The 12,639-nt window shown below is 41.3% G+C and overlaps 1 protein-coding gene across 1 annotated transcript; it reads right to left on the bottom strand.

Moving 5' to 3' along the window:
• Positions 1–5,846: 5,846 nt before the first annotated feature.
• On the bottom strand, positions 5,847–12,396 carry LOC145396234 (uncharacterized). The gene is made up of 2 exons (XM_080269667.1): positions 12,352–12,396; positions 5,847–8,868 (listed from the first exon to the last, which is right to left on the bottom strand). The coding sequence occupies exon 2, from the start codon at positions 8,689–8,691 to the stop codon at positions 6,262–6,264; it is 2,430 nt and encodes an 809-aa protein (XP_080125793.1). The 5' UTR covers positions 8,692–8,868; positions 12,352–12,396; the 3' UTR covers positions 5,847–6,261.
• Between the last annotated feature and the right edge of the window lie 243 nt (positions 12,397–12,639).

Raw genomic sequence — 12,639 nt, 5'->3', positions numbered from 1 at the left:
TATTAATTTAAATATTCTGATTTCATTTTTCATTACTAATGCAACAATTGTATACTAACAGTAGTTCACAGGTATATATAATCTGAAAAACTGAGAGTTGATAACTGAGTAGTCTTCCTTACAACATGGTGTCTCAAACATTTTAAATGCAATGTGTTTCTATCAGCTAAATAGGTGTGTGGATGTGTATGCCTATGAGGTGGAGTCAGGATTCCAGGGGCTTGAATGGTAAATCAGTAAGAGTGTGACTGATTTAACTGGAAAGGCTTTTGAATATTCTCCAACAAACATGTTTTTTCTTGCTATATGAACCCATACCTCATCCTATCCTTTGGTGGGAATAAGAGGTCGGAATGATGATGACGATGTGAAGTGAAATCAAATGTGAAGTTGTTTATATCCAAGGGGTGGCTGGGGTTTATTGCTCACGTAATGCCGCTCAGGGATTAGTGAGGCTGGTCACTCTCATCCTAAATGTCAGGACCAACTTGCCTAGTCCCCAGCTTCTACACTAATCATGTGGCAACACAGGATTGGATGATGGATGGATGGATGGTATTTCCTGCCAAAACAATGAATTATGATAATTTATGGTAATTTTGTGAGTTAGGTTTCTATTCATCAGAAAAAAAAAATAATCTGTCAGTCAAAATAAAAAGTAAATTTGTTTTTCAGTCAGGGCATTAAAAAAAAAAAAAAAACTTGCAGCCAAGTACTTGAAAGTAGCTTTATACTGGTATGTGGTAATTCTTTCAAATCTCCGCTACTGATTAAGATGCCTGGTGGTCTATAGGTAAGGTACTGCATCTAGAGCGTCCCATAAGGGTTTACATACAAGGAATGGTCAGGATTTCTTCCTCACAAAATCAGATGCCACACAAGGGTACAAATAGTAACTTTCTTATTTCTACATGGACTTTCCTGTTCCTTATCCTTGCCTTCAGTGAACCAGTAACCATTCTTCCCTGCTGTTCCCTTTCACGAACTTCATCCTCTAAACTTCCATCCATACTTATCACACTACCTATAAAACTTGAATGCACTCACATTCTCCACTTCCTAACCATCCAGCCTCACACTGCATTCTGTGACTTAATTTCTCTCAATGACTACAACACAACTGGAATGTACTGGTGCTGTGATAAGGTGCGGTAGATCGAAATGGTTTGGGCATGTGGAGAGGATGGAGGATGACAGTTGGGTGAGAAAGTGAGATGTGTGAATGTCAGGAGTAGAGCTGCAAGAGGCAGATTGAAAAAGACCTGGGATGAGGTCATAGAGTGTGACCTCAGGGATAAGGAACTGAATAAGGATGCTGCAATAGACTGAGTAGCATAGACAGCTTCCATTAGGTGATCAAGGCTGACGCATGCAAGCATCCTGGAGCTTTTATAGTAATTGTTATATGACATAGATACTGATATGTATAGATGGTTAAGCCTGAGGTGGAGGAATTAGTACTGGTTTGTGAATGTCTTACTCACTCCACTGAGCAGCTGTTGACAGTGCTCCAACTTTTATGCTTTCTCGTTAAATGCTTTGTGGATTCTACTACACCCCACACTTAAAAACAACTATGAGATGCTTTTATTCACTTTAGCATGGCCCCTTTGTAGAGAAGGTATTAAATGCTGCATCTAATATCTCCAGTCTGAAAGGTCTGTCCTACAGTGAATACAATTACTGTACGTGGAAGTGGTAGTAGTGGTAGTTGTAGTAGTTGTTGTAGCCCCAGGTTCATCTGAGGTGTAAACACAGTGGGGTGCTGGCTGAAGTTCCCCTTCACTCACAGTCTACCATCCTCTTCTGGAGGATAGGGAGAGAATTGAGGAACATTTGTATAACTGGGCGGTGGAGCCGTCCAGTTATATCAGTGCCACCACATGAAGGCATCCCACACCACCACCCACCTGGAGACTGCAAGATATAAATTTAAAAAAAAATCCCATCTGACTGAAGGTTAAATAAAGGCTGTTTATAATAAGTAATTACTGTTCTTTGCCACATAATGCAGCTAACACTAACTGCTATACAATGCCCACATAGCTTTCTGAAGCCTAGACTATAAAAATAATACATTAAAATTACATTCTTACATCATTTATTTAAAAAAAAGCAAATCAACTGCATTTAGACTATGAAGAAATAAGACAAAACACAAGCAAGTGCACACCTGACAATTTATGCAATCATCTCAAACATTATGTACAGTTTATGGTAAAATATTCGTAATTAATGTAAGTCATACTCTCGTCACCTTAAAGGGCCTACAAGCACCTCTTCCTCACCAATAAAATTCTGAAAATGGTATGTTAATGCTTTTTGTTTCTTTTTTGCCATTATGGTATATTATTCTTTTCCTGCCATTTACACAATCTACAATGATATAAAAAGTTGTACAGCCATTCACTCTTAAAAATGAGGGGTGTGTTAAGATATAGTAGTAGTAATAGTAGTAGTTGTAGTAGTAGTAATAGTACTGGTAGTAGTAGTAGTAGTAGTAGTAGCAGTAGTAGTAGTAGTAGTAGTAGTAGTAGTAGTAGTAGTAGTAGTAGTAGTAGTAGTAGTAGTAGTAGTAGTAGTAGTAGTGGTCCAAGGTTTATCTAAAATGTGAACCCAGTGGACTGCAGGCTAAAGTTGCCCTTCTTCTGTAGTCCATTTACTTTCAGGGGATAGGAAAGTGGCTGAGGGATGTTTGTATAACCAGGCAGACGAGTCCATGGTACGTATGTGTTCTAAATACAGGTACGTAACTTCTTCCACACAGCAATTAGTACTGCTAAATGTTAGAAACTGAGGGATCTGTTCCGATATATCACTTGCCATTGTGGGGACTGTAGGGATATATTTTAATCATCATCATCATCATCCAGACTTCTTTTCCCTTCCTAGCATGGGGGGAGGCTGAGTCTAGGGCTAGGGAAAAAAATTGTACTGGTAATTCCACATATTAAGTCTATTTATCTGTAGCCCGACGCCCTAATCCCGCAAAGGGTGGCCACTGACAAAACGCCTCCAAGTCGCTCTGTCACCCACCATTTGTCTACTCTCCCCCCAGTTCACTCCCCCCCTCCCTCAGGTACCTCTTAACTCCATCCCTCCACCTCATTCTCAGTCTTCCCCTCCCTCTCCCTCTCTCCACCTCACCTACATACACCCTCTTAGTCAGTCTTTCATTTAGTACAGGCAGGATTTGTTGTAAGTCAGCGGTATGTTCCGAAATAAGACAACCTTTTCCTTCACATCTGATATTTTAATTTGTGGATCTGGCAAATAAGCTCTATAATGCACTTGTTTATATGCAGGAAAAAGGGGTTTGGTTGATGACGATGATGGTGAAAAACAGGACTTCTTTTGGTAAGTTTTGTGGTTAACACCGGAAATCCAATGCTGTATTTATTTCATTCATGAGAAACATAAATGTCTAGGGTTGGGTTGTGAAAGGCAGACGGCAAATGACCTGGGATGAAGTTACAGAGTGTGACCTAATGGATAAGGGACTGAATAAGGAGGCTGTCAGGAACTGGGTAGCATGGAGAGCCACCATCAGGTGGCCAAGGCTGACACATGTTTGAGCCTTTATTAACATTACAGTTCTTCCTATCACAAGACAGCTTTATTCAGCTTTGGGTGGTATACTGGAACTGGAAGGGTTAGACAGTGCCTTTACCACCTCCTGCACTACAAGATGCCTCCCTTAAAGCAGAAGAAAATCATCAGGCAGTAGAAAGAGCAATTGAAAATGCATCATCAGAGTGAACAGGTTAATGTGAAGTTAAGGGTAAAAACAGAATATAAGACAATCTATCTATATAAATATCTATCTATACCCAGATGCCACCAATAAAATGCCTCCATGTCACCCAGTCCTCCCCATCAGGCTACCTTTTGTCACATAAAAAGGGCTGCTTATTATAACTATATCTACCTACAGACAGATGCCTTCATCCCATGAGGGGTGGCCACAAACAAATCACCTCCATGTCACCCTGTCCCCTGCCATTATGCTGCTCCCCCACCCCCTCACTCACACCCCTCTCTCTCTCATATACCTCAACAACCAACTGACTTAAACCCCTTCACTACAATTATGACTTTTGTACTGTGCCTTATCCTGGCCACTGGAAGAGGTTTTATTCAACTTAGGACAGCATAGAAGCACAAGCAGGTCTTGTTTATCAGCACCTGCTACACAAGATGCCAATTTACTTTTTATTTAATGCAAGGAAGAAACCAAAAGCTGGAAGCCTGCAAATTGCTCCCTCTAGGAAAAAATAGAAACAAGATAATAGAGAGGTACAGTAATTCAAGATCCATTCATTTCAAGATACCTGGATACACTGTGTTTAAAAGACTGGATGTCACAGGCAGTAGGAAATGCAGACAGAGGAAGACAGTTCTACAGCTGACCTGTTGCAAGAATGGGCAATTTAGACATAAGTTTGGTGATGGGAGAAGACTAAGTTAATTACCCTTAGTTTCCCCATAAGTTATGTATGTCGTTACATAAGTTTCTGAATCTTCTTTTTCTCATCCATTATACGCGCATCCGCTATACCCAGAAACTGATGAGACGAGAATGGGAAACTTAGACCCAAATTTGGTGATGAGAGCAGAGTCAGTTAAGCTACCCCTATTTTCCCATACGTTATGTACAGTACTTAGTTATGTGAGTTTTGAAATCTCCCTTTCCTGATTCACTATATAAGAATCTGTTTCCCAAGCAGTCCTCCATCAACACTTCCCACTCGTACAACAGAACCAGTCTATAATGAAGAAATTAACACTGGCTATAACCTAACCCCTCCAGTTTGACAAGTCTCAGCTAAGCCACATGAAATCATCCAGAAATAACAAAACAACAAAAATCACCACACTGAATGGGTCAAAGAGGCAAGTTCTATGTCTTCTTCTGTAACCTTCTAAAAATCCACCGACACATTTTAGTAGCTCAGTCTTGATACCTCCACAGGATTTTAACTTTAGGGAGAGATTTCTTGTAGAGACGGAGTTAAATGGATGTGATATCTAACCTCTCTAGTTCAAAAGTCTCTCTCTAAAGCTGGATAAAATGGTCTGGTAGTTCTGTTTTGTTTATAAAGGCTCTATCATGCTTATATGAGTCGGCCTTGGTCACCTAATGGCAGCTCTCCATCCTGCTTATCTCTGGCAGCCTCCCTGTTCAGTCCCTTATCCCTGAGGCCACACTTTATGACCTCATCCCAGGTCTTTTTCAGTCTGCCTCTCACAACCCTACCCCCAATAATAATAATAATAATAATAGATGATGTATGTATGTATGCATCATAATAATAATAATAGTAATAATAATCATCATCATCATCATCATCATCCAGCCCTCCTCTCCCACCCTAGGCCACTCAAGAGGCAAGGGATACACAGAAGGAACGTTATGTGGGCTCAGCCTTTGGTTCCTTCTTCCTCGCATTAAAAAAAAAAATATTAGTCTGTCACAATGGATCAGTCACGGGTGTAAGAATGAACTCCCTTAACTTCTTTCATCCGGTGATTTATTTCCTATTTAAGTCCTGCGAGAAAGAGGTCAAGTTCTATCCTGTGATTTAAGAATGACCTCCCTTAACTGCTTACATTTGGTGATTCGTTTTCTATTTATACAGCTTAGGAGAGACTTTCCCAACTGAAGGAATCTGACTATTACCTTCATTAACCCCTTCAGTACAGGACCTTTTTTAATTGGAATAAAATCTGAGAGAGAGAGAGAGAGAGAGAGAGAGAGGATAACATCTTCAAAATACTGTACAGTATGAGGTTTATCTTAACGTTTAATAAAATCACTTATAAGCAACACAAAACAACAGTAATAAACGTAAGAAAACATGTGAAAAATAATAATAATAATAATAATAATAATAATAATAATAATAATAATAATAATAATAATAATAATAATAATAATAATAATAATAGTAATAATAATAATGATAATAAAAAAAAGTTATGGTGGTGAAGGGGTTAAATGCAGTGTTACATTAATTCTTAAAAACTGGCAAAGCAAAATGGATTAAACGAGTCCAAACTGCGTGTAGGAAGTACGACAATACAGGCTTTATATATATATTACAGGTACGTTTGTCACACCTTCCTTCGGCAATTATAAAACACAAAATTCAATGGGAAAATTCTGAACTAGGAAAATACACACTCACTCAAAACACAAACACACACACAGACACACACTCAAAATAAACGCACATATGCACACACACTCATTAAAGTAGCTTACGACTTTTCCTGTTTTCTGTCTTTGTCTCTGATCAACAGTGTCTTCAGCCGCACCATCTCCGAAGTGAGTTTGTTGAGTATCTGCGTCTTCTCCCGTTTCATTTTCTCGAGCTCCTGGATGGCTGCGTCTTCCTCGGCCTTTGACGTCTCCAGGATTTCCTCCAGTTTCCGCTTGACTCTCACAACATTGGAAACTGTCTGGTTGATCGACTGCTCACTGGGAGTTTGCTTAATCGACTGCTCACTGGGCGTCTGCTTACTGGTTTTCTCCCTCGCACTCTTCTGTTCTTTGGTTTGGCTGCCTGAGTCTGGCTGTACTGAGACAGGCTTGGCTTCCTTCTTCAGGGCTACCTTAATGACCTTAACATTCACTGATCTCTTCTCGTTCCCTTTATGCTCCGGTGATTCTACAGTTTTCAAGGTACTTGATTCCCCCCCTACAGACACTCTGCTGCCCGTGACGCCAGAGTTTTCGGTTTTGTCACCCCCCGCTCTCATCTTACTGCGGACAATGAGAGTCACCTTCCTGTCGCTGGACCTTATAGTGGTGCCTTGTTCCTCAGCTGCCGTCTTGCTACTGCCAACTTCTTCAGCATTTTTTTCACTGTCTGTTACTTCCATGTCATTATCATCAACTGTCCCACTATGGTCACCAGATTTGTCCACACTTTCACTGGCTGTTTTTCCACTTGTTTCTGGGTTACTAGTGATGGTTTCTTCATGATCACAAGCCATTTCAGAGTATGGTTCAGGATCATCAATATCGGTGTCTGGGTCATCGAGATCAGCAGATGTTACACTATCATCATCAAACATTTCAGCGTCCTCATCCAATTTCGTACAGTCCTTTCTGGTTGTTAATGTGTAATCATCAGCTGCTCCTCTGTTAATGCTGGCTTTACCACTGTTAACACTGATCTTCACACTACTGCCGGTTGTGACGCTGATGATGGGTATTCGGGTGGCAGGGCTCTGTGAAGAAGCTGGGGCATAGGTTTTACTGTTGGCAGACTTGTACACTCTTATTTCTGTGTCCTCTGCCCGGGTCATGGGCTTCCCTGGCTTCGCATCATCGGACGCATCCTCCTCGCCTGACTCGCTATCTCCCTCTTTAGCATCACCACTTTCTGAAATATCTTCCATGTCACCTTCTACTTCCTCCTGGTTCTCAAAATTGTCTTCATCCTTCTTACTTTGTACTTCATCTTGGTTAAGAGGGATTTCTTCATCTTTCTTCTCACTTTGTACTTCATCTTGACTCTTAGTACTTTCCTGATCATCCTTCCTTTGATTTTGTACTTTATCTTCATTTACTGTGGCTTCTTCTTCATCCTCATTCTCACTTTGTACTTCACCTTCATTCATTGGGGTTTCATCATCATCATCCTCACTTTGTACTTCATCTTGCGTCTTGGAGATTTCCTCGTCGTTCTTCCTCTCGCCCTGCACTTCTTCATCTTCCATCTCAGTTTGTACTTCATCTTGGTTTACGGGGATTTCTTCTTCTTCCTTCCCCTCACTCTGTATTTCATCGTCTTTCTTAGAGCATTCCTCTTCATCCCTCCTCTTACTTTGTACTTCATCTTGGTTCATGGGAGATTCTTCATCTTCATTCTTCTCGCTCTGTTCTTCATCATCTTCGTTTCTGGGACTCTCCTGATCTTCCTTTCTCTCGCTCTCAGCTTCCTCCATTTCAATATCTTCCTCTTCCATTGTATCTTCCGTTGCAGAAACATCCACCTCCTTCTCTTCTGCATCTTCACTGTCTTCCTTTGTTACTGCAAGGTCATCAGTTTTGTTAAAATCTGTATCTTTTCCACCATCACGGACGTCCTCCTCCTCCTCCTCCTCCTCATCGTCTTTTATATTGTCTCTATCACTCTCATGCTCCTTCGCACAGTCATCCTCACCCTCATTTCCCTTCACACTATCCTCACCATCATCTTGTTCCTTCGCACTGCCATTGTCATCTTTCTCCTCATCATCATCCCCCTCAACACCATTGCCAACAACACCACCATCTTTCATTTTGCCTATCATCACATCTCCTTCATCCGAGCTTTCCAAACGCAGGGCAATATTAACATCGGAGATCTCCTTGAATGGCAGTCCTTCTGGTGGACGGATACCCGCTTTTGTCACTGTCTCAAGGCCTTCCTCGTCACTACTGTTGTCCTCCTCAAAATGATAGAGAGGAGAGGCTGTGGTTCTGACATTCACTTCCTCCTTGTAAAATGTGTCATATTCTGTACTGGCCTCACTTTCCTCCCTGCCATCCTTTTTCATGAACGACTCAACAGAATCCTCATATTCTCCCAGACCTTCACCCATCAGAGCAGCCAGATCCCCACCTTCATCCTTTGGTCCTCCTACACCACCACCACACTGAGGGCTGCTGTCACCCTTATCAACATTTAGCACAGACATAGTGGTTAGGTTTGCTTAAAGACAGTTAGTATAAAACATGAATCCTGTAGGTGATTTACGCTGCTACTGTTGCTGCTGCTAAGTGGAGGTTTTGCAATACATCAGTGGCTGGTAATCCACACTTGGCTTCATAGTACTTTGAAGAAAATCCTGTGTAAGCTTCAAGCAGCACGATATCTGAAAAAAAAGTAGTTTATTTAGTTACATATATGACTGTCACATTGAATGGCTTGAAGTAAAGAGCTGTTCCTAAATATAAGGCATGATATGATATTAATTCCTTCAATCCAATGCCATTCTTTTCTAGATAATTATACCACTATTTGCTTCTTACAGTCTGTTCAAGCAATGATGGCAGCAACCTCAATACAAAGCAACAGAACAATACACAATGCTATGGTGTATAATAGTATCCTCTACTTGCTATTATCACTCTGTTTTCATTTTAGTTGACCAGCACCAAACTATTGTCCTCTCAACTATGAAATGTCACATTTTTAAAGAGATCACCCCCAGAACAGAAATTCTGACTAGCAGAACCCTAAAATAAGAATAATAAAAAAAAAATAATAATAATAATAAAATCCATCCATCATCCAATCCTATGTTGCTCATGAGAAGGGTAGCAGCCCGGAGCTAGGCAGTTGGGCTTGACATTTAAGATGAGAGTGACCAGCCTAACTCATCCCTGAGTGGCATTAGATAAGCAATAAACCTCAACCATCCCTTGGATATAAACCTTCACTGGCTCAATCCAATTGCGACACTGTAATTACCCACTAAACCACCAGGCGCCATAATTTGGTTATATGGTTACCAACCAGTGTCTTTGTAAATGGTTTCCTGGTGTACAGGAAACCATTTGGCTTGTCACTCAGTGAAGAGTCACCCACAGGCAGAAGGAAGAGGAAAGAATGATGGAATGAAAAACAGAAGAGGGAGTGTAAAGTCACCCGTAGACAGAAGGATGAGGAAAGAAAAACTGAAGAGGGTGAAAGGAAAGAAGGATGGAGGAGAGGAAAGGGCAGACACCTGAGAGCAGCACTACATCGAGTGAGTGGATGGTGAGCGCCCCCACCTACCATATTAATAAAAAAAAATAATAATAAAATAAACCATATGCTTTAACCCCTCTGCATGAAGCGTGGCAGTCCAACCCACCAAAATCCAGCTTTCGTGAGTAGCAAGCCTCTCTCTCCAGCTTTACATGTATGAAGATGCATGCAGGTGATACAGTATCCATTTTACTCAGTGAAATAAGAGGTAGAATTTGATGACGGCTTCTTCCCCCTTTTGTGATGTGCTATAAATAAAACCTCTAATCTCACGTACTTAACACTGGGAGACAACACTTGATTTCCAACTGTTATTTCCATAACTCTGTCAATTAGTATCCTACCATATACTTTTCCTATTACACTATGAAGACAAATGCCCCTATGATTACCACACACACTTCTTTTTCCCCTTTTCCTTTGTACAAGGGAATAATTATACCTGACTTCCAATCCTCCAGGACTCTACCTTCCTCCCAGGCCAATCTGCACATCTTCCTCATCCATTCTATTACTATCTCTCCGCTATGCTTCAGCATTTCACCACACACTCCATCAATTCCTGGGGCTTTCCCTATTTTGACTTTCTTCATTGCTTCCACAACTCCCATCCTACTGATTCCTTCCCATCTTCTCACCTCCCTCCTTCTCCCAGCCATTCCCCAACCACTTATACTTGCATTACTTTCATTTTCTATGTTCAACACTTCTTTAAAGTGTTCTCTCCATCTGCTCACTTTTTCTCTCTTCTTCACTAGCAATCTACCATTTTTATCTTTCACTCCCCAATTAACTTCCACCCTGTCCAACTCTCATTACCTCTTTCCAGAACATTTTCTTACGTTCCCTCCACTTTACATTCAAATTCCTTCCAAATTCCTCATCCACTCTCTTCTTACTCTTACTAATCTTTTCACCCCTCTCTTCCTTTCTACATATATATAACTCCCTCTTCTGTCTCTCAACTTCTTCCATGCCCGTTTCTCATCCACTATGCTTTCTTCTTTTGTGCCACAGCCTGTCTCACCTCTTCGTTCTACTGTGCTGTTCCTTGCATCCCCTTTTGTCTTCTCTTCACCTCACACACTACCTCACATGCTGTACAGATTTCTTCTGTGAATATCTTGCACACATCTACCACGTCCCCCATTTGCTCCAATCCATAACTACCCAATCTCTCCTCCACTTCTCTCTTATATTCTGCCTTTTTCTCATTCTCTTGTAACCTTTCCTCCCTCCTTGCATATATGGTTCTACTTCCTCCTGTCCTTCCTTCTTTTTCTCCATTTCACTTGGGCCTTGATTCTCACCACCACTTACTCCCCCAACCTCTACATGCTCCTGCATCCATTACACACCTCCGTATCCTTTCATCCACACACACATAATCAATCATTGTCTTCCATGCATTCAGTTCACCATCCACCCTTCTCATCACTCGCCATGTATACCTATGGATCATCTTGTTCCTGAAGTGGGTACTGGCTATCACTAACTCCCTCCCGGTCCCAATGTCCACTAAAACACTGCCATTCTCATCTATCTCTGTAGGTCCACCCCACTCACCAACTACTCCATCTACTTTTACATTCCCTACTTTACCATTCCTATCACCAATCAAAAATACTCTCTCATTCCTTTCAAACTTTTCCATGCACACTTCCACAAGTGTCCAGAACTATTCCCTCACTCTGCTTGCACGATCTTGTGTTGGCGCAAACACGCACAAAATTGCCCACATTTGTAGTCCAACTTTCAAACTTACCCACACAATCCTTGAGCCAACTGATCCATATTCTGTTATATTCTCCTTCCATCTGTTACTCACAACAATACACACTCCATCTTTTGCCCTCTCATTCTCACCTACTCCCACACATATACCCTGTACCCCCATCCATACTCCCATTCTCTCACACTCTCACCTCTCCATTTAGTTTCAATTAATCCACATACATCAACTTTCACACCCTCAAGCACCTGGACAATCTCTCTCTCTCTTTTCACCTCACCATTTGCGCCTCTTACATTTCACGTTGCAATCCATATCATGTCCTTTGTTCGGTCCTTAGTCGTCACCTTTTGGTCAATCCTGGTTCGAGGCTTCTTGTTCGTATTTTTAGTTGGTTGTTTTCCAAGGAGGGGCACTAACCCTCCGCCAACCCATTTGTTGCCATGTAGGGAACAAATGTTGTTTGGTTATAAGGCTACCACCCAGCACTGTAAATGCTTTCCTGGTTTACAGGAAATCATTTTGCTTACCACTCAATGTAAAGCTACCCTAAAAACACAGTACCACTACACTAAGTGGGTGGAAGATGGGCACCCCCACCTACCAAGAGATATATGGGGATAAAAATGTGTTTTTACTGCAAATCTATGCCACCAATGTTTGCAAAATCAGCATTTCCATGACAGAATATGGAATATGGGAGAGAGAGAGAGAGAGAGAGAGAGAGAGAGAGGGGGGGGGGGCAGCTGGATGGTAAAGGACATGGTATAGGCGACTTAACTGTGGCCACCCTTTCCGAGATTAAGGCATCTGGAAATACTGTACCTAAATAAGTGACAAATAACAAGGAAAACATTTATATACACACAGTACCTGATTTTATTGCCGTTGTGATCCCTGGCTCAGCTTGACGTGAACCCAAACAGACTGCAGAAATCCACTTAACCTGAAAGGATACACTTACATCACATGTCTAGACCTTACAAGGAGAGAACGAAGCTTTGAATTAACATCTTGAATACACTGATCTTTTCAATTTATTCAAGGTACTGAAAAGTGATTCAGTTCAACTCAGGAATGGCCTATCACTCTGAAAGGGTTAATGTATCGTATAGTATATACACCCTCGATATAACGAACTACTTGGTACCAAACCTTTGA

The sequence above is a fragment of the Coenobita brevimanus genome, chromosome 35 (genome assembly GCF_032717465.1).
Source record: "Coenobita brevimanus isolate Jiangsu-jjx chromosome 35, ASM3271746v2, whole genome shotgun sequence".
NCBI lineage: Eukaryota > Metazoa > Arthropoda > Malacostraca > Decapoda > Coenobitidae > Coenobita > Coenobita brevimanus.
Note: the sequence above shows the minus strand (reverse complement) of the source record. Positions and strands in the feature narration are given on the sequence as shown.